The following is a 25183-nucleotide window of genomic DNA, read 5'->3' as shown; positions in this document are numbered from 1 at the left end:
TCCAGCACAGAAAAATTTTTAAAAATAAAAATAAATACATAAAATAAAGAGGAGGGGGAGAAAAATACAAAATTTAATTCCTGAAGGAATTAGAACAGAATACTGAAAATATTCAATTAACCCAAAGGAGGGCATAAAAGGACAGAGGAGCACAAATGAGTTGAGCCAAACAGAAAACAACGAACAAACAGTGAACCCAAACCTAGCTATAATCAATACATTACTTACATTAGTTACATTAATTGTATAAGGAATACCCCTTTGCCAAAAGGCAAAGACAGTCAGAATAGAAGAAATAGTAAACCCAAGCAGTATACCATCTTCAAAAGGGCACATTCTAAATATAAACACACAGATATAATGAACACAGGAAAAGTGGTACAATTATTGACATAAATAAGACAGAGTAAAAATTGAGTTAAGGAGTATTACCAAGGATAAAGATATCTGATAATGTTAGAAATGTTAATTCACCAGAAGACATATGACAATCATATATATGCATCCTTCTAATAACAGAGCTTTAAAACGTATGAAACAAACAAGGATCTTTCTTTTAAAGAGAAATAGAAAAATCCATGATTATAGCGCCCTAGAGCCTGTGCTCCGCAACAAGAGAAGCCTCTGCAGTGAGAAGCCCTCTAGCCTCAATGAAGAGTAGCCCCGCCCGCTGCAACCAGAGCCCTCAGTCATGAAGGAAGACCCAGCACTGTCAAAAATAATACACAAAGAGTTATTTTAAAAAATAATAATTTTTAAAAATCACTGATAATAATACATTTTTCATTACAAATTTTCACACACAGCATCGTATTCAAAAATTCACCAAACCGTACTACAACATAATCAGGTCAAATATCATTCAGCCTAGCATTAAGGCCTTCTGGTCTCCGGGTCAACATTTTTCTCTGTCACTCTGCAAGTAAGATTTACAATTAGTCAAGCGCTTGCACCTTCACAATATAATACTAAATTTCTAATTTACTCTGAAGATGTGAGTTCTGTGACTCAGGGTAAGCTACAACATAACTCAAATTAACAACTAATCTAAGACCAAGAGAAGGTACAGAATAGTAACTAAAAGGCCTGTATGCTTAAGAAACAAAAGTGATCTTGCACCTCAGAGAGGGTACCATATATAGAGCATTCAGGCTTTCCTCTGCTGAACTAGTCACACAAGCTGGTTGTTCTGGCAGAGATCCTGATTTATTCAGAACTCAAACAAGGTACACCCCATGCAATCTAACCTTGGACTAGAACACACTGGAAAGAGGGAGCATGCCACAAGCAGAAGGCAATCCACAAGTCTGCGGCTGTTTCAGAGCGTAACTTTGCTTAGGAAATCCAGTTCTTTGGGCATGTCTTACTATAAACGAGGTTATGCTCAAGAAACTATACGTACAGTGCCAAACAGTAAAGTAATTTGCATTTCAAATTAAATGTCTCACAGAATCACACCCCTGCGTGGAATAAGGAATGTAAACTATTTGGAATTTGAATTCCATCTGCAGGTTTCAGGCAGATATTTTGTAAATAGGATAAATGATCAAGTTTCTTTCAACAAAAGAAAAAAACAGTTGCATAGAGGCCTCCCTGGTGGCTCACACAGGAGAGACAGTCACTCCCTGCTCCGGGAAGGTTTCACACACCGCAAAGCAACTAAGCGCGTGGGCCACAGCTACCAAGAGCTCCAGAGCTCCAGAGCCCCAGAGCCGCAAGTACTGAGCCTGCCGCCACAGCTAGCGAAGCCCTTGCACCCAGAGCCTGTGCTCCCAAATCAGACAAACCATCGAAACCAGAAGCCCACTGACTGCAACCTGAGAGGAGACTGCTCACAACAGCTGGAGAAGAGCCCTCACAGCAACAAGACCGAGCACAGTCAAAAATAAATAAAATTAAAAAGAAAAAAAGAGAACCTTCAAAAAAATTGCATAAAGTCTATACCACCCAGCTCATTTCCCCATAAAGGCCTCTGGAAGCATTTAATGTTGCAACACTGTGTACTAACTACCTTTATCAACACACTGATGACAGTACCGACCCACTGTCAACAAAGCAGCCGCCAGCACACTGGGACAACGGGAAAACCTAGACAGCAAGAGGCAAGGGCTCAACCAGTTCTTAACCAAGTCACTAAGACCCAAAGTGACACAATTTCCAACCAAGTCCAGTTACTGTATTTTATACTTGAAAATGAAGACGCAAGGCATGAGACTAATTGGAAAGGTCTCCTGCCTGCTTTAAAGAGAATATCCAGAGAATTAACCAGATTTCAAAGACAGAAAGTCAAAGAACACTTTTGGTCATCTTTGTTTGATCTCAAGTCATTCCTCTGTACAATAATTTTCTCTCTCTTTTAAGATCCCACCATCAACCTTACTGCTCACACAGCAGAGATCAGAGGAATTTAAAAAAGGCTTTTTCAATCACAGGACCACTCCTTGGCTCCTGGATTGATGAAGAGCTCCCTTGCTGGATTTCTGGAGGACATTTGATTCGGGAGGACAGGCTGGTACTCAGTCACCCCTACTCAGAGGAGGAATTGTTGATGCAAGTACTTCTTCATTTACTCTTTAGAGCTAAACACAGCTAGAATAAGAACGCTCTCTATTCACTACCTGTCAGACTTCCATTCCGGGGAAGTGTGAAATGTTTCACACTTCAGGTCTTTCGGGGAAGACCCAAAAAAGCCTCTTCACCTTTCTGAAAAGAAAAGAGTAAAACAAGGCAACCTCATGAAGTCCCATCATCTAAGCTCTCATGTCAAGGCAGTCAGACATCATCCTCAGCCACACTTCCATCACGCTGTATGATTCAGCTTTAAACACGGCAAGCTGCACTTAAGAAATCTAATGGCCAGACAGCCACAATTCATGGTAATTTAACTCTTTGACAGGGGCAGATTTTGACGTATGCCAACAACTAGAATTGGCTCCTACCCACAAACCTCTTTGAAAAACCTCAATGCAAAAGCCCCAGGATATAATAAATTCAGATTCAGAGCCACAGAGAACCCTGGCTTTTCGTCACAGGATCAGAAGTGCTGCCTCCCACCATATGTGAGCACTAAACAATAGCCGGCCATCACCAATACTTTTCCATACAAGGAAGCTCAGGAAACTAGTAAGCTCTCTTTTACGAAAAAGAACTGCTGGTTTTAAAACAAGCAATCCCTAAAAGGATAAATTTTATGGTATGTGAAATATATCTCAATTTTAAAAAAGAGGGACATCCTTGGCAGTTCAGTGGTTAAGACTCTGAGCTCCCAACACAGAGGGCATGGGTTCAATCCCCGGTCGGGGAACTAAGACCCCACAGGCTACTTAGTGTGGCCAAAAAATAAATAAATAAATACATAAACAAAATAAAAAAAAAACAAAGACAAAAAACAGAATACTTCAAATGCTGTTTTGCCATTTCTAACAGTATTTGAAAAATATATGTTGAGAAATGACTTCATATAGCCTAAAGCTTTCATTCAACAGTTGATACCATCTATTCAAACAGAAGCCAATTATTAGCATACTTTGATATAGTGTATAGTGAATTATTTTAAAAGATTACCCTTTCTCTGGATTACAATTCCAGTTTAACGTCTATTCATGAGATAAAAGTCATAGTAAAGAATGGCTTTACTGGCTTTATAACACGATATTTAAGTGAAGAGAATAGGCTCAAATACTTCATGGAAGTAAAATCTAAAGCACTATGATGACAATTTCCAGCTAATTATGACTGAAATAAGTGCCAAATAAATTACACCTGTATTGTCAGAACTGAGCATCTGCACAATTCTTAAGCAACATACTGAACAGAGGAAAATATCTTCTTTCCAATCTTAAGTTACTATTTCTAGATGTTACGCCAAGAACCAACCCCAATTAAACAAAAGTATAAAGTTTCATGATTACCATGAAATTTAACTTGGTTAAGTTTCTTGATAACCTTAACTTAACCAAACTTGACTTGATAACCAAAACTTAACTTGGTAACCATGAAACTTAACTTGATAACCACTTATTTAACTTTTAATCACACATATGATAAATACCAGAGATAACTGATTATTATTTTAGAAATTAACTACTTACAAGAGATAGCAGCAAACTGAACAGGTCACCAACATAGTGATGATAACTCTGGGGAAAAAAAAACAGTGCAATCATTAGATAACCAAGCAAACGTTGTAGGGGGTTAAGCTCCCTTCCCAGGTGATCAAGCTGGCAAGGACTGCACTCTAGGAAAATGGATCTGATCTGCTGACACACCAGTAGACATCAGCGTGCCCTGCGCGCACTCGGCAGAATTCTACATCAGTCATTAACATTTGTATATAAGGGAATGTGTACTGATGCCACAGTTTAGAGGTCTATTCCAAACCCACCTAAAACTGAGCACAAAAGGCTGCAGCAGTAATTAGCTTTGATGCCCAAGTAACTGCCCTATCTGGTAGTATTCTCTGCTATGAAATGATACTATACTTTTTAGCCTTGATCTCTTCCCATCTCCATTTCTTTCTGAAAAAGTTAAACCTGGATCTTTGAGCAGTTGAACTCTGACATTTTAAAAAATTGAACTTGTGATATTCTTTTCACTTTCTCTTTCTAAAGGCTCCCCTATGAAATCTCCTACTCCCGAAAAGCTCCGCCACTTTCATCCCTCAGATTTGTCGTCATCTTGCTCATACCGCCCCTGCACCTGCAGTCACCAACCGAGAAGGATTAGTTCTTTGTTTTTTGGCTGCTCTGGGTCTTAATTGCAGTATGCGGGACCTAGTTCCCTGACCAGGGATCGAACCTGGGTAGCTTGCATTGGGAACATGGAGTCTCAGCCATTGGAACACCAAGGAAGTCCTTAACACCTTTAAGCCACGCCCATCATCTGTAAGAACGATTTCCAAATATGGCATCTCCACACCCCACAGAATACGCGAGACTATCTCCTCGAAGGCAAGGAGCAAACATCACAACTCCTATATGTGATGACGTTTAACTTATCCTTTAGAAATTCTGTGTGTGCCTGTGTGCGTGTGTGTGTGTATACATACATATACACACACATATATATTTTCCCCCCTTTTGGTTAATATATTGGCTTGTCCATTCACTCATTCAACAGACTCAGGGTCCTGCATGTACCAGGCTCTGGAGAGAGAGGAGAAAATAAAAGGGATGACGTTTAGCAACAAAAAGGCTCCTGGTGAGAGGGTATCAGGTTCAAAGAGGACAGAGGCCTGTGTGACAGCACAGCAAGGAGAGCCTGGCAGAAGTGAGGTCAGAGGTACCTTACAGCCTCTGAAAGGAAAAGGGAAGCTATTTGGGAGGGATTTGAGAAAAGGACTGACAAAATGGGGCTTCCCTGGTGGCTCAGATGGTACAGAATCTGCCTGCAATGCAGGAGACTTGGGTTTGATCCCTGGATTGGAAAGATCCCCTGGAGAAGGGAATGGCAACCCACTGCAGTATTCTTGCCTAGAGAATTCCATGGACAAAGGAGCCTGGTGGGCTACAGTCCACGGGGTTGCAAAGAGTCAGATCCAACCAAACAGCTAACAACACTGACAAAATCTGATCCAAACTGTAATAGGATCTCTCTGCAGGGTGAAAACAGACTTGGGAAGAGGAAGCCAGGGGAAAAGCAGAAAAACCAGTTAGAGGAGAGTTGCGCTAATGGACCAGCCTGGTAGCAGTATGGGTTGTGAGAACTGGTCAGACTCTAGATACATCCTGAAGGCACATTCTGCAGCAAAATATGTACCTCATACATTAAGCTTATAATATAATGCATAAATAGGCATTAAGGTTGCACTACCGAATTTTAATGGTTTCATAATAAAAATGTTTGAAGGTCTATAAAATCAAGTTCAGCTTCTCACTTGTCATCAGTTCGCTCCATTCCTCCTTCTCACCCCTCTACCTTCAAACAGCATTTCACTCCTGAACGTGGGTGCCCTAGTGTCCCCAAAAGCATTATGTTTGTTTATCCTCCATCCCAAGCTCCGGTTCATCTCCTTTCATTCCCCTGCCTCAACCCAGAATCCCTCCCTCCATCTTCCTCTTCCCCAAAAGACCACCTCAGAGAATGGGAACAGCTGAGGCCCCTTTGTACTATTCATTGGACATTGGAGAGCAAAAGGTCCCTCGGGGGAATTCCCTGCTGGTCCAGTGATTAGGACTCCGAGTGCCCAATGTGCTGGGGAACTAAGATCTTGCAAGCTCAGAGGTGTGCCATGGCCAAAACGCACAAAAATATCAGCTCCTGATGTGCTTTTTTTTCTGAGTTATGGTCTGCTTAAGTGTTTAGGGGTAAAGTGTCACAACCACTGCAACGTGTGCTCAAATGGTTCAGCAGAATTATGTACGTATGTATGCACACCCGGATTCAGAGACAAAATATAAAGCAGATATGAGTGTTAACATTATTGAATCTGGGTGGTGTTACATAACACTTACACTGCTCTCTTCTTCTGTATGTTTAACAGTGTTATGTCTGAGAAAACTGGAGCCGTGAACCCTTGGCACACTAATCCCCGCGCTCTGTCGCCACCCCTCCCACCCCGCACCACCTGAAGTTTTTAGAGAATCTCTGGATTCCTAGAGGACAGTGGGAAATCATAAAGAATAGGAATGGTTAGGAACCAGCATTCCAGGTACAGACTTCATTGTATTCCGCCCTTTTTCAGGTGCAGAAAAGATGACAGTAAGGGGCTTGCTGTAGGTTACACACAGACTCAGAAGACCTTTTTCCCTTTCGCCCCCGTTTTCCCCCCATTTCTCGAGGTCCTGAAATCCTCCTAATGACCCAAGCTTCTGCATTTTGACATGCAGGGATCTCAGAGAAGAAAATTTAACAGCAAAAACTCCTTTCTCTCCTTCTCACACAGCACCTTTACTCATCTCCTTAATGAAGATGTTTTCAATTCTTCAAATCAGAAATGCTCTCCTGCATTAACTCCTTGAAGCAATTCAGCCCCTCCGTTTAAAAAAAAAAAAAATTATCTGCAGTCTTTTCAGGAGGTAAATGAGAACCAATAATAATTTAGTACTAACATTTCCTTTACAGTGAGGAAATAGGAACATGGAAAAGTTAAATTATCCAAGGTCATAGGGATCATCCAACTGGGAGCAGTGTTTCTCAAAGTGTACTACAGTAACTCCTAGGAGACACCTTGTGTTTTAAGACCTGTCCAATCCTGCCAAGAGCAGGAAATAACAAGGGCTGGGGTGGAGGCTATGAATTAAATCCAGATAACATATCACTAGCAGGTCAAACCTGAATCGTAACACTAGGACTACAAGCTGAGTAGCCCATGGACCACAGAAGGCACTTCATTACTCTGGGTAAGAGCAATGGCATCAAGGCCCAAGGCTGGGCACAGTGGGTCCCAAACGGGGAGCTTCAAGAAAGAAGTGGTCAGCGCTACCAGCACATTAATAAATGCTTTCTGAGCATGGAGGCTGGAAAGACAGTGGGTAAGGGAAGAGCTGAACACAGAATCACAACAAAAGAGCACTTTGTTGTTCCCTAACTCTAGCAGGAGAAACAAGTCCAAGGAATTAAATCTGGTTAGCACAAATTGTTCTAATAACCTGAGAATTCTCATCTATTACAGGCTGGAAAGATGACCCTACATAACTGATGCCATCTGAGGAGGGGAGAAGAGGGGAGCAGAATGGGTGGACCTCATGCCACCAGATGATAAATTCACCTACAGTTTTTACTTTTTAAACAAATTATGATTTACTTGTAAGCTAGATGAAAGGAACGGGTCTAACACAAGTTTATTCCAGACAGTAAAAGCGGCTCAGGGCACAAACTATTAAGTAAGAGCATTTTCTTTCCTTTAATAAAGGCAACAGATCACTCAACAACCCTTCAAGCCTATGCATGTAGAGCACTGTGAAGTCACCAATTAGTTTCAAAGAATAAAACAAGAGATGGTGTTCCCCAAAATCTGTGATTCATAATAAGCTTCACCCCACATGATCTTGCCGCTGAGAAAAAATGACTAAAAGGCAAAGAGGAACCAGAAAGAGGGTTTCCAAAGCTCCTTTGAAGATAAGACTATTTCATACCATAATAAAAAAAAAGTTTACTTACAAAACAGATAAAGCTCTATTTCGCAAAGAAGCCGGGGGAGCGGGGGGTAGTCTTTCTTAACCAATCATTCTAAGAGCTTTTTATACTCATACCCAAGTGCGGGAGCGCCCTTCGAAAGGTATGACGCAGGGGTTTCTTAACAATACCTCCTGCGCTTTGGTAATTAACCTCGCTCCAGATCAAGCCCCAACTCGCTCCTGGCGCCCACTAGATGCAAGGCCTGGGCTCAGCGCTGCGGCACAAGGGTGTGCTGTGCAACTGCGACAGCCTGTGAGGCAGAGAGGTCAATTTCTGTTTTATTTATTTGATCCGTCCCTTTAAAGTGTAGGCAAACGAGGCCTCATTTGGGTAGACAGCGGGGCTAGGGCGACAGCCGTCTTGGTGACGAGCCCCAACTTCTCCTCGAGGAGGGATACGTCCATTTCCGACGGCACCCTCCCCACACAGGGACGTGAGGAGAAAAAATTCCCTCAAAGCCACCGGAGGCCACCCTCCTCAGTTCGGGCTAGGAGACACTGAGGCTGCCGCGACAAGGAAGTCGGGGGGCTGCCGAGGGGTGGGGGGCCGAGGCCTGACTGCAGGGCGGGATCACCCGGGCAAGGTCTCCGACCGGCGCCGTCGCCCCTTTCCCCGCCCGGCCCGGCGGGTTCTCACCGCGCTTCCCTCCGCAGGCAGGCCTGGCGCACTTACCCCCGGTTGGGACCCTTAGGGATGAACCAGGGCACCAAGAAGCCGACGATGCCCCAGAACACGCTCATCACGATGAGAGGGACCGTGAGGCCGGTATACGCCATGGTTGCTGCGGGAAGCGCCAGCCCCGGGCCCGCCGCCGCACTCGGGTCCCACCCGGAAGTGTCAACCCCGGCCGCGGGACCTGCGCGCGCAAAGGCCCGCCCCCCGCGTCCCCACGTGACCGCGCGCGGGACTCCGCCCCGTCCTCCGCTGGGAGACCGCCCGGCTGTTGCTGTGTAAAACACTCTGGAGCCCCAGAGCTGGAGATGTGTCGTCAGGGGCTCAGCAAAGTTTTCAGATAAGAAGGTGGCCCTTATAAGAAAAGTGTAATTATTTACAGCCTTATCTTCTTATGCAACAAGCATATATAGAGAACTTCATCGTAAGTTTCTGTTCAGAATTCTGTGTGGTAGCCACTGGGTCATGAGCTTTAAGTGCTTGAGTTTCGTTTTGAACACCTCACGACAGCCTATGACGCCGTTTAATTATTATCCCCACTTTGCAGGTGAAGAAACTGAGGCCCAGGAAGGAGGTTAAGGATCTTGCTCAGGGTCATATAGCTAAGTAGCAAAACCAAGATTCAGCCTTTGTTGGTGTGATTTTCAAGGCCAGTGCTCTTAACTGCTGCCGTACTGAATGACGTGGACTGTGCCAGGTTTGGAGGCTTACAGGAATCAGACACACCTACCCACAGGGAGTTCACAGGCTGGTGAAAACACGGACTTTGAGCAGGCCACTGAATGCAGTGTGAAGGTAGGCTGGACCACTGTGCATGACTTTTCCACCCCAAGCCAGTCTTGAGCTGAGCCTTGAAAGAGGAGTAGGGATTAGCCAGGGTAGTAAGAAGAAGGTAACAAGGAATTTCTGATGCTTGCCAAGGATTTGCACACATGTTCAGTGTATGTGGGGCTTCCTTGGTGGCTCAGAGGTTAAAGCATCTGCCTACAATGCTAGAGACCTGGGTTCAATCCCTGGTCGGGAAGATTCCCTGGAGAAGGAAATGGCAACCCACTCCAGTATTCTTGCCCGGAGAATCCCATGGACAGAGGAGCCTGGTGGGCTATAGTCCACAGGTGGCAAAGAGTCGGACACGACTGAGCGACTTCACTTTCACTTTCAGTGTATGTGACAACCTTGTAACAGGAAGAACGTAATTCTCAGAGAAGTTGATAGAGCTTTCAGGCAAAAGGAAAATGGAAAGCAAATCTAAACCAACCCAGTGTGCTCTACCCTGGACCATGATTTCCCTGTGATAGTCACGTTTCCCTCCCTTGAATTACCTCCTGATTTCCTTCCTCATTCAACTAGAATAAATTCTTGGATTAAAGGGGAAGTTGGACCAAAGATCTGTGACATCTCTTCAAACATGATTTCAAACCTTTACCTGAAGGACCAGGTAGGAAACTAGTTGGTCTCCTGTGTGCTCATCCTGCCCCTTCCCAACAACTCGGTCTCAGCAGAAATTCTGTTGTTCTTAAGTTCCATTCCAGGCACCACCTTCACAAGACCTATTTCATTCTGTTAATGCATGTCTTGTGGCCTTGTACTTGTTTGTGTGTATAAATCAACCAACCCTTTAGTAGAGGGCAAACTCCTTGAGAATGGGCACTGTTTACCTGATCTGTCTTCCTTAGAAGCATTTGATGCCTAGAATGTGCTCAATAAATATTTATACAACTGCAATGAATAGTTAAAAAAGGGTGACAGCCAGAACTAAATTAGAGAAAAAAGCTTGGTCTTTCTTCCCATTTCTTTTTTTAAAAGCTTATTTCTCATTGTGGCATACAAATATACGTAACATGAAACATACCTTCTTAACCATTGTTAAGTGTACAGTCTGGTAGTGTTAAGTATCTTCACATGGTTGTGCACCAGATCTCCAGAACTATTTTATACCCACTAAACAAGTCCCCATTCTTCCCTTCCCTGGTTGCTGGCAAGCACCCTTCTACTTAATTGTTTCTGTAAGTTTGACTACTCAAGATACCTGATGTAAGTAAAATCATAGAACATTCGTCTTTTTGTGACTGGCTTATGTATCACTGAGCATAATGTCCTTGAGATTCATCCATGTGGTAGCACATATCAGAATTTCCATCCTTCTTAAGGCTGAATAATATTCCACTGTATGTACATACCACATTTTGTTTTTCCATTCATCCGTGATTGGATAGTTGGGTTGCTTCCACTTTTTCGGCTATTGTAAAAAATTTCCCCCTCTCTTAGATTAGTGCAGTATTCTCTTTTAAGTTGATCTTGGTAAGTCTACCTTTTGCTTTGCCTTCTTAGCAGCCTCTCTGAGAAGCAGATGTCAGGAGCACAGGCATGTAGCTATTCAGACATTGGTTCTGTTCAGACACTGGGCTGAACTCTGTTTCAGCCGCTGTGAAAGAGAAAACACTTTAATCTGGGTATATATATATGTGGGCTAGTATTGGCCAATAGCTCCCTCTATCAGTCAGTCTGTCAAAAACCTTTTATCACACATTCCAAGTGAAAGCTGTGGAGAAGGCCGAGCTAGGGTTCAGAGACCCTCCAGATGAAGAAATATTCTCTGGTTTCAGGTCTCCTGCAAGAAAAAAAATGAGACTTTGGGCAGCACGGTCCCAGGACTGCTGGAGAGTCCTAGAGACTCTCCCAGTGGGTCGGCCAGGTCCTCTCTTTTCTAACCACCAATCGAGGTGACGCTGAATTTGACACTGACTTTTCTTCTTTGCTTCACCAAGAACACCATTGCAACAGGTTGATTGCAGAAGCATTATAAGAATGCATTTGTTTTCTACTAAGCCGGACATAAAGGAACTGTGCACAATGTCACTCTTCTGGCTACGTTTTTCGGTTTTGTTTTGGAAAAGGTAGTTATTTTCTATAAAAACATTAACATGTTTGGGGTTTATTATTATTTTTTAAATGAATTAAAATCTTGCAGTGTTAATGTCTAACATGGTGAATTATTTTGATAGATGTAATCCACATAGTAAAGGTCTTTGGGTCCTCAGTAACTTTTATTTATTTTTGGCTGGGTCTCTGTTGTTGCAAGTGGGCTTTCTCCAGCTGAAGGAAGTAAGTGGGAGCCACTCTCCAGTAGCGGTGTGCAGCCTTCTCAGAGCACTGGCTTCTCTTTCGCGGAGCATGGGCTTTAGGGCGCGTGGGCTTCATTCAGTAGCTCTGGCGCTTGGGCTTAGTTGCTTTGCAGCTTGTGGAATCTTCCTGGACCACGGATTGAACCCGTGTCCTCTGCATTGGCAGGGATTCCCAACCACTGGACCACCAGGGAAATTGCTCAGTAATTTTTAAATTAGAGGAAGAGTCTCAGAGGCAACTTCAGTAGGATAGAGTAAACAAGAGTGGACCGAAACGTTACAGTGCAAACCCCAAGGAGCTCCTAAACAGGAACGCGGGGTTACAGAGCCACAGTCGTAAAGCCCCTTCCAAGTTGATTGAGAAGGTTGGAAGTTAGTGGAGAAGCGGAAACTCGAGCATAATTTACTGCTGTTTACTCCGCTCGTGTATAGGGAAAGTGTACTGTGGGCCGACACCACTGATTATGGCGGCTACCAGGTTTTGACGGTCACTCGTCAATCATTAAACAAGGTGCTCTGAATTACCTGTCTCACTGAGTGCTCACAACACCTAAGGAGGTGTTATTAAATTCTCTCTACATATTAAGAAAGAGAGGCTCAGATTTGTAACTTGCTCAAAGTCTAGCTGTTTTAAGAGATAAAACTGGGATCTGTATGTAAGTCTTTGTAGCTCCTGTTCTTCCTAGCAAACCACTCTCCCTCTTCTATCTCAAATAGTAAATCACCAAAAGAAAAAAACCCCTTAAATTATACACTACTTTAAAAGATAGAGACATCTAACACATAAGATGAGACCTTTGAAAACCTGTTGCAGAATTAGCTGCCCTCATATTAGGGATAGGCTAGGATGTGGTTGATTTAGTTACTTCTGATGGACAAATAATATTTTACTTATATTGATGCGTATTTGTATTGTAATTATGGTGTTTAGGAAATAAATCAACCTCATATCGCTAATTAAATTTGGATGAACTGCCATTCTCATGAAGACTTATTCATGGACCAGACTTTAGTAAAAACCCAATCATGTATGTATGGAATATTTCTAGAAGGATACGGAAGACTGGAAACAGTGACTGCTTCTCGGGAGAACTGAGTGACTGAGAGTCAGTGGGACAAGGAGACTTACTCTTCACTGTCTACCTTTTGTACCTTTCATGTTGTACTCTATATGCATGTGTGCGTGCTGTCGCTTCAGTTGTGTCCAACTTTTTTCGACCCTATAGACTGTAGCCTGCCGCTCTCCTCTGTTCAGTTTTTTTTTTCTTTAAAAGAAAAAAACTAATTAAAAAGAACAATGAACAAAGACCCAAGCCATTACCAGATTGGAACTGCTCAGCTCTATAGTCTATAGCATCAGCAGAGTACAGAGGACTCTTGGTTAGTGAAGCTCTGCCTGGTTCCCAGACCTGATTACTTCCTTGCTTACCCAACTCACGTGGAAAGCCCTGTAGCTGAACATCTCAGACCCCAGTGCACTGTGAAAGCAGACACTCGGAAGGAGTTATCTGCAGTGTGAAAGTTTGGAGTTTTTCCAAAATAACACAGGGGACTCACTCATGTAAGTGGATACCTGCAAATTTGATGAAAAGGTCAGTAGGAAACCACTTAATTCAAACTCATTCCAGGAAACATGCTAAACCCCCCTCCCCAGCCGGAACCTTGATAAGCAGGCTTGATAATGCCGGGCCTATCCAGCTGGCATTCTACAGTCCCAAGTTCCTGCAGCAGCCCAAGCACAATACTGCTGCCTTTAAACCCTCCCACCTCGGTCAAGAACCAGCATTTATCCAAACTCCCTGGAGAAAAACTTTTCCAGCATTTATCCAGACTCTCTGGAGAAAAACTTTTCCCTGTATTCCTGCAGACAAACCCACTGCAGTCTCCTCAGAAAGACAGTAGCTGTCACTTGCTGAGTTCTCTATGCTCTACGCACAGTATCTCAAGTAGTGAGTCTTGACGACTCTATTTGGTAGGTACTCATTTCATCTCCATTTTATAGACAACCATACAGGCCCAGAGAGGTTAGGCCATTTGCCCAGAGTCACACAGCTAGGAGATGACAGAGCTGGGATTAGCTCTCAGTTGATGCCAAATTCCTGCTCTTGATCATGCACTATTATTCGCATGACTGATGATAAGAAGTCTGGTGTGATTTGGGGGAGATTACAGTTCTCAAAACTCTTATGTATCACTTGAACACGGTGCTGAAAAGAAACCAAATCCGATTCCTAGGAAATAATCATCATTTAAGTGTAATGGTGAGAGTAATGGTTGGAGCCTAGGGCCCAGACCAGGAATCAGAAGATATTATCTTACTATAAATCTAACCTAGTTTGAAATCATTTATTCAGATTTGGGGGCCTAAAACGTGTTATCAAGAGTGAAGACAAAAATTAAAGAAACAAACTCCAGCCCTTACTGGTTGACCTACTCATCATGCCTGCTAGACACACAGCTCAATGCGCTGATACAGTCGCCATGTTTTGGGCACCTACTATATTTTATGTGCTGTGATTTGTAGACTCCTGATCCACAAGTTCCCAAATTTACCTAGTCATAAGTATCATACAAGGGCCATGTGAAGAGGTCTGAAGAGGCCTCTCTCTTCAGACTTCAGACCTACTGCATCACAGAATCTCCAGGCAAGGACGTAGAGACTGTTAGCAAGCACCCACATTGACTCCTAAAGTCAGTGGGGTCTGGTGGACTGCTACTTTAATTTTCAGTCTTGAAGATCAGTGTTTCTAGCTGCTTACATAAAATAGGGAAACAGGCTCATAAAAAGGGCTGACCAAAGACCAGAACAGGACTTGACTCAAGATTCCTCTGACTCCAGAGCTGGCATCATTCTGCTCACTCTTAACGCTGCAGTCAGAACATGCATATGGAGTTCTGTGGTTTGTGATCTTATCAATCTTCTGTGAAAAATCATTACTTGAGTGCAAGGTGAATGTTAGAATTGGAAATACTGAATAATAATAGCAATATTAGAATTTATACACTCATACTTTCGAAGTGTGCTCAGTAATAATAGCCCATTTGATCCTGGCATTTTATTTCGGCATTTTCCGTGAGACAGGAAGGCAGTGCAAGTATTATTTTCTTTTGGCTCTGACAGTAAAGAATCTGCCTGCAACACAGGAGACCTGGATTTCATCCCTGGGTGGGAGGGTCCCCTGGAGAAGGGAATGGCTACCCACTGTATTCTTGCCTGGAGAATTCTATGGACAGAGGAACCTGGCAGGCGACAGTCCATGGGGTCACAGAGTTGGACACAACTGAGAAAATGGAAGCTGAGATGAACAGCTTGCTCGAAGGCCTCTGACCACCCAGTGGCAGAGCCGCGATTGGCACTTGACGGCTGGTGACAGTGCTCTTCCCACTGCAGCACTGTTGCTGCAAAGATTCTTCTGTTCCATACGTCTGGGCTCGCATCAGACTCTAACAAAGGGTCGCTAACAGGAGAGGGAGGAACACCAGAGCGGGCTGATGCGGGAGGTGAATGTCCTCTGACGCGCCGAGGCCTGGGTTCAAATCCTAGCTCTGTCTCTTATGCTCTCTGGGGTTTGGGCAGTTAACCTAAACTCGTTTTCTTCAGCAGTGAAAATGGAAAATAATGGAATAAGTCAACATGTATTAAGAAACATCAGTGTCAGATAAACCCTGTTACTAGAGAACCACAAAAGGCTGTTTGATGCATTAATCAATAGATTGTTTACCATAGGGGCAAGGGAGGATTTTAGATGTGGCTCTGAAGCTAATCTTAAGGAATGACTAGAAGTTAGATTGGAGTCCATTGAGGACAGGAAGAGTCCCCTGTCCCCACACACTGATGCTGCGCAGCTGAGGGCCTCACGCAGCCAGATGAAGCAAAAGGTCTGGATTTCTATGCTCTCATTACGTTTTATATGTTGGAAATTAATTTTTAAAGTTATGAAAATAGGACCAAAAAAAACCCACAAAAACCTGTGAACCAAGTCAAGTCTTGCCTGTAGGCCATCAGTCTTCTGAACCATCTTTAGGAGGTGGTATTTAGGACTTGGGCCGGGCAGCCGGGTCAGGGAGCTGCACGTCCCTGGGTTGGTTAGGATATGGAGAGGAAGCTGGCCAGAGGGCAGTGCGGCAGGCCAGGGTGGGAGTGCTGAGTGGCGCTGCTCTCAGTGGGGCCTTGTGCCTGCCAGGCACAGGCTGACGTCCGTGGAGCGGGGCAGATCTCTGCATCAGGAACCAGAGTCCTGTCCGGTCCACCCCATCAGCATGGGGGTCTAAGCAGGAGCAGGGCTGTCTTAATCTCACAGCTGCTACTGTGCTGCTCTCTGTAGATTTAAAGTATGAAAGACTCCCAATGGGGAACTGAGAATTCAGATGGATTTTACCTATAAAGCAATAAATACCATTCGGAACAAGAAAACATTTCCAATTTTTATTCATAAAATTATTAGTGGATTTACAGAACCACATAAATAATAATAACAAAACAGGAAGGAAATAAAATACTCGAGAGAGAGACATCTTGGAAAGTTTTAAAGGCCTACATGCCAGGTAAAGAACCTACAGATAAACCATGGCTGTGCAACAGGGTACATTCATTCCTGCATTTTCTCAATAAGTTCCTCCTTGTATTTTCCTTTTTCTTTCCCAACCTGTCGAGATTTGGCTTTGCGTTCTAGAATTTTTTTCCGATCTTTGTCCAGTTTTAGCCTGGTGATGACCACCTGTTAGGATGAGAAAACAAACAGATCTTGATTTCTTTTTTAAGGGGAAAGGACTTAAAAGCATAATTATCTCACACAGCAGGTCTTCCCTCAATGATAGCAGCTTGAGTTCCTTCTTCTGCTACCCAATCTCCAACCCCTAACTCCTGTGGGTCTAGGGACCATTTATGTAGTTTAGTGATACAAAGACTGAAGATTATACTACCAACACGGATGGTTTGTCTGTCATCCCTTGCGTGGCAAAATACATTGTTTTTAAAAATACTGCATTCCCACCAGCTACTGGGCGATACAGAGATCACACAGATGAGTGAGACCCAACATTCTGCCCTTAAAGGATCTGAAACTCTGGAGGAGAGGCTCTACAGCGTATAAGCTGGGAGTTTAAGAGAGGAACAGTCAATTCCACTAGCTGGGAGTGAGGGCTGAAGGAAGAGGTGTTCTCTCTAGTCCCTCTGCACACTCCCTCGTGGGGAAATCATGCCAGCAACACTCTTGCTACCAGCTTGCAGATGGGCCATCACCAAGGGTGACAGAACACACAAGAAAAGAATCTGGATCCTTGGTTCACTAGCCAGTGAACCAACCAAGCCTGCCTGACCTCCCTCTAAAGTCCTTATCACATCTGTCTGTGTGGGCAATACTGATGCCCAACAACTCCAGCAGGAATGCTGGGACACGCAGCCACTGGCACCGTGTGGCCCCGGGCCATACCTTGCTGGGGTGAATGCCCACGTGGACAGTTGTGCCATTAGCCTTCTCGCGCTGCACCCGTTCAATGTAGATGACGTATTTCTTTCTATATACCTGGACTACCTTGCCAATTTGCTGACCTTTGTAGTGTCCTCGAACCACCTAAGAGAAAATACAAAAGTGAATTCTCCTCATTTCTAATGCTTGAATATCACAGTAAGGAGACTAATGATCGGGAACATACAGGCTAACAATGAAACTTTTTGCACAAAAAACAGATTAATCTTGGCAGTCAAAATCAGCCTTTTTTTTTCTGGTATAAATCTTCTCTTTGTTATTCTAAGTCAGGTGGAGGTTCTTCACCTGCATTTTTTCCTTCTCTTACCTGAACAAAACATTCCTTGAAGTAGGTTGGTCATCACACAACTAGTCCTGAGAATAAAACTAACACAACATTGTAAATCAACTACACTTCAATTTAAAAAGAAAGAAAAAAATTATATTGAGATTCTCATGCAGCTACCTAAAGCCCATGTTTTCAAAAAACAATTTATGACCTAGGGAAATTTTCAAGATATGACCTTCAGAGAAAAAAGAAAACAAGGCCAAACACAATACAGTCTGAACCTTGTGTGTACATGCTTCATACGTCTGGTATACACAAGATGAAAATATATCCCAGTGTCAATAATGGTTGCCATTAGACAGGAAGTAGAATTCTTAATTTACATTAGTCCACCTGTCAAGATTCCTACAGTTAATACAAATATTTTATCATCAGAAAAAAAGTAGATTAAACACTAGACCCAGTGAGGAAGGAGACGGGAAAAGACTCGGTCAGTGGACTGAGAGGTGAGGGACGAGGCGAGGAGGACATCCAGAGTCCAGCTGCGCACCTGGCTGTACAGGCATGCCTTTCCCAGAGGCATGGAATGGGGAGATTCCATACACAGGGAAGACCAACTGGGCCGGCAACAAAGACACGAGAGTCATCCACAGACATGGCAACTCAAAGCCTGAGTTTATGCAGGGAACTGCTGGTATGAGACAAGGGCAGAATGTAGAAATCTAAGAAAAGCCAACATTTTGGAAGGGTTTCCAAGAGACTGAAGCGGCCTGAAAGAATGGGAAACCAGGGAGTTTCCCTGGTGGCTCAGGGGTACAGAATCCACCTGGCAATGCAAGAGACGCAGATTCAATCCCTTACTTGGGAAGATCCCACAGGCCACGGGCCATTAAGCCTGCCTGCCGCAACTATGGCGCCTGTAGGCCACAACAACTGAAGCCGTTGCACCTGGCGCCCCTGCCCTGCAACAGGAGAAGCCAGCACAGTGAGGCCCGCCTACTGAGAACAGCTCCCGCTCGCCACAACTGGGGAAAGCCCACGCGGCAGTGAAGACCCAGCGCAGCCACAGATAAGCAAATAAAAGGGAAACCAGGGAACCTGGCGTTACAGCAGCGATGAGGTCAGATGCTGAGGAACGGTCAACAACAGAAAGGACTGAGTAACAGGTGACAACAAGCTGGTCACCGGTGGTCGTGGCTACAGTGCTTTTGGCGGAGCAGCGGGATGAAAGTTGTGTATGGTAAGGCCGTGAATTCACCAGAGGTGGAAAGATGAAGATGAAAAAAGCCTGGCCCAAGAAGCCTGGATCTGAAGAGGATCGGAAAGAGGACATGTGCTCTATGGGGATGTGAAGTTAAGGGATAATTTTTTATTATTTAAGAAGGGGAAACATTAATGTATTTAAATCAACAGGTATGGAGGAAAAGGTGCAGGAAGCTGTAGAGAAAGGAGATAGTGGATAGAAGGATCTGAAGAGGGGAGAAGAGAGTGGTGGATGTCTCATTCAGTGGCAGAGGGAGAGCTTCAGATAGAAACGGGGTTTATAACAGGAGAGAATGAAGACAGGAGGGGTGGAAATGCAGGTATTAAGCCAGAGGGTGTGGAGCCAGGACTCTGGAAGTTCCTGGATGATAGTTTTAATTCCCTCTGTAAAGTAGGAGGAAGACTGAACTACTCAGAGAGAGAGGCACGTGAGACTTAGAAGATACCAAGAGAGAAAAGGCACTTTTACAGACCTAACTGGACTATTTTACTTTCCTGGCTGGAGACGCGCTTACCCCGAATGACCTCTGGAGTTGAGAGACCTGTATTCCTGGCCTGGACACTCATTTTCTATATTATTCTTTATTATTTTACCTGAGTTTCATTGTCTTCATGTCTAAAAAGGAAACAGTTCATGCCTCCTTTTCTTTATGTCACGTTCCAATTCCATCCAGTCAATCATTTTCATCCATTTAATAAATATTGATTGTGCCCCTGCTGTGTGCCAGGCTCTGCACTGAGGTCAGGAAAGTTCTCTGGCCTCAGGGAGCTTGGTCTGATGAACAGTAAGGAGTTAACAGGTAAACATACAAATATATGATCCATGAACAGGGCACATGGGAAGACACTGAAATGTTAAGACCTGCAAAATGAGGAGTTAGGTAAAGGGGAGAAGAGCACTCCAGGCAGAGGGAGCATTCTGGACAAAGACCCAGAGCATTCTAAGGAGCTGAAAAGATGATGTACAGTGCAAGTGGGGGGCTTTATAAAATGAGATAGGGTTGGAGAATTAGGCCTGGACTGGATCACTGGAGCCTTATCAATGATTTAGATGTAAACTTAGCATATCAAGCACCATTGATAGGTTTCAAGTAGGCTCTGATTTGCAAATAATTTGTCTGTAGAGAATGGATTAGGGTTAACAGTGGAAGCTGAAGATGCTTTGAACTAAAATGGAAATATAAAGAAGTGTCAGATTTAAGACTTATTTTGAACGTAATATCAACAAGACACAGTGACAGAAGAGAGGGGTTAGGGAAAGTTAAGAATAACTTAAAGGGTTATGGTATACACAGGTGGGGAGATAGAAGCATCACTTACTGAGGTGGGAAAGATGGGAGGAGACTCAGATTTTAGAGGCAGTGGCAATGTCAGGATCTCATGCATAAGAAACTTGAGATGTCTGTGAGATATCCAAATAAAGACGTTCAGCAGGCAGTTAGATCTTAGGTCTGTGGTCAGAAAAGTGGTTATAAAGGATATAAAGGAGGAAGGTGTTAGCCTAGAGCAGATATTTAAAACTCTAGGTATAAGTAATACCACCTAGGTAGACAAGGTAGGCCAGCCAATGGAAGAGCAGGTGCAGGCCCTGACAAACTCTAGTATTTAGGGATCAGACAGAGGAGAACTAGCCAGCAATGGAGGCTGAGACGTTGGAAGTAAACTGTGAGCTTGAAGTGTCACAGAAGCTAAAAAGAGAGACAATTTCAAGAAGTAAGGTGATGCCACCCATGCCAAATGCTGCTGAAAATTGTCAAGGACAGTCAGACGAAGATGGGACCATTGAATTTAGTCATAAAGAGGTTTTTGGTGGTCTCGGCCAAAAGCAGTTTCTATAAAAGAAAGAATCCAGGTTTTCCAGGTCTCACAAAACTGGAGAATTTGACAACTGAAGAGCCTGCATATCCCTAACTGGCACCTACAGGTGTTCCTGTGCGTCCCTGACTGGCACCTACAGGCGTTTCTGCATGTCCCTGACTGGCACCTACAGGCGCTTGCAATCCCCCGTTCTAGAGCATGTCTGAGGGACTTCCCTGGAGGTCCAAGGGTTAAGAGTTCACCTTCTAATGCAGAGGGTGCGGGTTCAATCCTTGGTCGGGCAGCTAAGCTCCCACATGCCTTGTGGCCAAAAAAAACAAAACATAAACTAGAGCATGTCTGACGGGAAGGTTCCAGAAGAGAAGAGACTGGACGGTACTTCCAAATTATTTTTTCCACTCTATTCCTGTCACATTCTCAACCTAACTTCTCTCCTGCTTCCGGCCTTTTCCTCCTCAAACCTTCCAAGTCCCAGTCCCTTACAGATACACCAGATTCCTTACTTCATTCTCTAAAATAATGGTTCTCAATTGGGGGAGGTTGTCAGGGGTGAATTTTGCTCCCCAGGGACAATACCTGGAAAAACTGACAGTTCTGCTTATCCTAACTGTGAGAAGGTGCTACTGGCATCTAGTGGGGAGAAGCCAGGGATGCTGCTAAACATCGTACAGTGCACAGGAGAGCTCATCACAGCAAATAATTACCCAGCCCAAGAAGTCAACAGTGAGGAGGTCGGGAAACCCGTTCTCAAATGTGAGCCCTATTTGCAACAGGGACCCTGTGGATGATGTTCACCACTAGAGTTCTAGGGAATGGTGCCTGGTCCGGTAAATGCTCAATATATTATTTCTTCAAGGTGTGACTATAGCTCTGATCTATCTTACCTTCACTTCCCTTCCCTACTAAACATTCTAAACTCCAGTCAGAGAACAGACAGCTTATACTTTCTCAAAATTTCACACCTCTGATTTGCTTCCCCATTCTCCCTGCCAAATCCAGCACCATCAAATGTTCAGCTTCCACTAAACCGAATGATGCCAAAACCTTACTCTTATTTCAACACCTTTCCCTGCAAAGATCCAACACACTTCCCCCGAGCAGTGTCTGGGAACTAGCAACCTCTGGACTGAAAAATAAAGCACAGTTTTGCTTGGCTGGCAAAGCAAAGCAAAACTTCTCAAATTATTATTATTAAAGAATTGACTTGGAATGCTCTAAATTAAGCTGGGCAGGCGTGCTCTGGTGACTCTGGGCCCCAACTCCCGTCACCTGCATCATCTGCCCCGGTCCTGAGGGCGTGTGAGTCTCTTGACTCCTCCACGTCCAAGCACTGTCGACACTTTCGGCGAAGGCGGCGCCCGAGCACCACGCAGGTGGGTAACTAGAGCCCGGGAGACAAGTACCTGGACCTCGTCGTCCTTGCGGATGGGCATGGAGCGGACGTTGTACTTCTGTCGCAGCTCCTTGGAGAGTGGAGACGACATGATTTTCCTGCGCACGTGGGAGGGGGCATTGAAATGACGTTTGCGGTTTTTGCTGCGGTCGGAGGTCACGAAGGGGTTGAACTTCATCGTGTTCGTCTGCAAATAGAGGAAAGGGAAGGAGCGGCTCGCTGGGGTACCAGGGCTTTCTCTCCATCCGGGACACTTCGCTCCATCCCCGCCCAGGGGTTCTAGGGAGGTGGCCTCGGAAGGAGACTGAAGGAGGAAAACGAAGGATATGAAAGGTCTGGGTGTTACACAGAGCAAGACGAGCGTGGAGGGCGCATGCTGAACTAAGTTAAACAGGGGTGGGGAGGGGGCGGCACTGGGACCTTGAGGCTGAGGGACAAGGGCTCAGACTGCAAAAGAATGCACGGTTGGGGGTCACGCGGAGAAATCTCTGGGGAGGCGGCAAGACCCCCCGGGCAGGAAGGATTGAGTCCAGTGGAGCGGAGGGCTTCGTAGCCTGATAATTCACCGGCTCCACTCACTTACCGAGCGACCGCCGAGTTCAGACGGTGCGCGCGTAGGGACGGAAGTGAGGATTCCTCGTTGCGCAAGCTCAGAAAGAAAACAATGCTCCATTCCCATCAGAACGAAACTGAATAGCGCCTCCTGAGGCTTGGGGTGGGATCGCAGTGGCTCGTTTCCAGGGATCCTGGGTGGCTAGGCGGCTCTGCGGATCACGCCCGGAACCCACTGACTTGGTGCCGCCGGGGAGAAAGGGCAGATTTGTAGGGCTTGAAATAAAGCCTTCTTGATGTTCTCTTTATGTGTGTGTTGGTCGCTCAGTCGTGTCTTAATCTTTGTGACCCCATGGACCGTAGCCCACCAGGCTCCTCTGTCCGTGGGGATTCTCCAGGCAAGAATATCGGAATAAGAGCTCGCTTCGGCAGCACATATACTAAAAATTGGAACGATACAGAGAAGATTAGCATGGCCCCTGCCCAAGGATGACACGCAAATTCGTGAAGCGTTCAATATTTTTGATGATTTGGGAGAATGGCATTGAAACATGTATACTATCATGTAAGAAACGAATCGCCAGTCTATGTTCAATACAGGATACAGGATGCTTGGGGCTGGTGCACGGGGATGATCCAGAGAGATGATATGGGGTGGCGGGTGGGAGGGCGGTTCAGGATTGGGAACTCATGTACACCCGTGGCTGATTCATGTCAATGTATGGCAAAACCAATGCAGTATTGTAAAGTGAAAAAAAAAAAAAAAAGAACACAGGAATGAGTTGCCACGCCTTTCTCCAGGGGATCTTCCCGACCCAGGGATCGAACCTGGCTCTTCCACATTGGGCAGATTTTGTATAGTGTGAGCAACCATGGAAGCCACCTGTTCTTTTGAAAGGAACATTATTAATAGTCTCTTTCCCACTCAAAACTCTTTGCCCCGTTACCTTCCTCAGAGGTTGTTTAGGCAAATGATCAGGGTGATTAAACAACGTGGTGCTTTAAATGCAATTGGCTGACTTGCTTCTTCACAATCACTGAGAAGTCTGTTCAAAATGCAAATTTTCATGTTCCGCTACAGCCCTACAAAATCAGACAGTATTAGGTTGGCCTCAGGGGCTCTGAATTTAGAGCAAGCACTCCCCCTCACCAAAGACTTTGAGGTGCACCAATGTTTGAGGGACATTACAAACCAACCATTTGTCGTTTGCAAAACGTCCCCCAGTCTTTTAGAAAAACTGGGGTTGTAGAATGACACATGAACTCAAGTGGCTCTTCAAGTTGCTGAACCTTGGGGAGATGCCCCCATGTTTCTGAGCCTGTTTGCTGCTGCTGCTGCTGCTGCTAAGTTGCTTCAGTCGTGTCCGACTCTATGTGACCCCATAGACGGCAGCCAACCAGGCTCCCCCGTCCCTGGGATTCTGCAGGCAAGAACACTGGAGTGGGTTGCCATTTCTTTCTCCAATGCACAAAAGTGAAAAGTGAAAGTCAAGTTGCTCAGTCGTGTCCAACTCTTTGCGACCCCATGGACTGCAGCCTACCAGGCTCCTCCGTCCATGGGATTTTCCAGGCAAGAGTACTGGAGTGGGGTGCCATTGCCTTCTCGGTCTGAGCCTGTTTACTTATCTGTGAAATGGGGATGATCTAAAGTAGATGACTCGTTGAATTGTTATGAAGACTAAGTGTGTTAATCTGGTTTCCTGTGTTTAGAACAGTGTCTGGCACATAGCACTCAATTACAACCAGCTAGTATTCCTAAGGGCTTCTCAGGTAGCTCAGGGGTAAAATAATCTGCCTGCCAATACAGGGGACGTGGTTTGATCCCTGGGTCAGGAAGATTCCCCTGGAGGAAATGGCAACCCACTCTAGTATTTTGCCTGGAGAATTCACTGGACAAAAGAGCCTGGTGGGCTACAGTCCATGGGGTTGCGAAGAGTTGGACACGACTGAGCATGCAGGCAGAGAGATTATTCCTAGAGAGCAGAGGCCTCTTTGTGGGCCTTGCTCCACAATAGCCCTAAGGGCAGGCCACACCAGAATCAGACTTTTGCCATTAACTCCCAAAGATGCAAACTGTAAGCTTTCTGTGTTTGATCTAAACAGTTGCAGTGCGCTCGTGCCAACTGAAGCTGTGCTTGGTCTCCCTTTTTAAATTCTTTAAGTCTTTAAAAACTTGGTAGCACAGCCAGGATTCTTCGGACTAGCGATCCGGCGGGTTTGGAGCCATTGCCCTGCCCGACTCACCCTGGGCCCGCCCACCCCCTGCCCACCCCCTGCCCACCCCTGCCCACCCCCTGCCCACCTTGTCCCTGCCTTGCCCTGCCTGGTCATGCCAGAGCTCCTCCTTCCACTTCCGGTAGACATACAGGCAGACAGACTGTGTGGTGTTGGAGGTGTCTGTGGTAATCATGATGCAATATGTAGGTATATCAGGTTAACACAGTACGCCTTAAATTCAGAATGTTATAGTTCAATTATATCTCAA

At 44.9% G+C, this 25183-nt stretch overlaps 2 protein-coding genes and 1 non-coding gene across 4 annotated transcripts in view; 1 reads left to right on the top strand and 2 right to left on the bottom strand.

The window, feature by feature from the left end:
• The window catches only part of ATP6V0E1 (ATPase H+ transporting V0 subunit e1), a 28443-nt gene extending 19014 nt beyond the window's left edge, over window positions 1-9429 (bottom strand). Inside the window, exons 1-2 of the mRNA XM_069556058.1 lie at window positions 8791-9429; window positions 4092-4139 (exon numbers count right to left, since the gene is read on the bottom strand). Of these exons, the coding sequence (XP_069412159.1) occupies window positions 4092-4139; window positions 8791-8894 (152 nt within the window). The 5' untranslated portion in view covers window positions 8895-9429. The remainder of the gene's footprint in view (window positions 1-4091; window positions 4140-8790) is intronic.
• Window positions 9430-16327: 6898 nt separating this feature from the next.
• RPL26L1 (ribosomal protein L26 like 1) lies at window positions 16328-24498 on the bottom strand. Of its 2 annotated transcripts, XM_069555798.1 has the most exons (5): window positions 23646-24498; window positions 22730-23138; window positions 22157-22333; window positions 17348-17488; window positions 16328-16633 (listed from the first exon to the last, which is right to left on the bottom strand). In XM_069555798.1, the coding sequence occupies exons 2-5, from the start codon at window positions 22823-22825 to the stop codon at window positions 16505-16507; spliced, it is 543 nt and encodes a 180-aa protein (XP_069411899.1). In that variant the 5' UTR covers window positions 22826-23138; window positions 23646-24498; the 3' UTR covers window positions 16328-16504. The 2 variants fall into 2 exon arrangements, with proteins under 2 accessions (XP_069411899.1, XP_069411900.1); XM_069555799.1 differs by having other exon boundaries at window positions 22730-23773.
• On the top strand, window positions 23115-23222 carry LOC138422056 (U6 spliceosomal RNA). The gene has a single exon (XR_011249727.1). It is a non-coding gene; the product is annotated as a U6 spliceosomal RNA (small nuclear RNA).
• Window positions 24499-25183: the final 685 nt, after the last annotated feature.

Source organism: Ovis canadensis, chromosome 16, assembly GCF_042477335.2.
Source record: "Ovis canadensis isolate MfBH-ARS-UI-01 breed Bighorn chromosome 16, ARS-UI_OviCan_v2, whole genome shotgun sequence".
NCBI classification, from domain to species: domain Eukaryota; kingdom Metazoa; phylum Chordata; class Mammalia; order Artiodactyla; family Bovidae; genus Ovis; species Ovis canadensis.
This window is presented reverse-complemented; position numbering and strand designations above follow the sequence as displayed.

Bases quoted from the DNA above. Each gene is read 5' to 3' on its own strand.
- RPL26L1 (XM_069555798.1), bottom strand. From the start codon at position 22,825: ATGGGAATGGAGCATTGTTTTCTTTCTGAGCTTGCGCAACGAGGAATC. The intron at 22,334-22,729 runs GTAAGTGAGTGG...CTCTATTTGCAG, and splicing joins CTGAACTCGGCGGTCGCTCG to ACGAACACGATGAAGTTCAA. The intron at 17,489-22,156 runs GTACTTGTCTCC...ATTTTCTCTTAG, and splicing joins GCAAGGACGACGAGGTCCAG to GTGGTTCGAGGACACTACAA.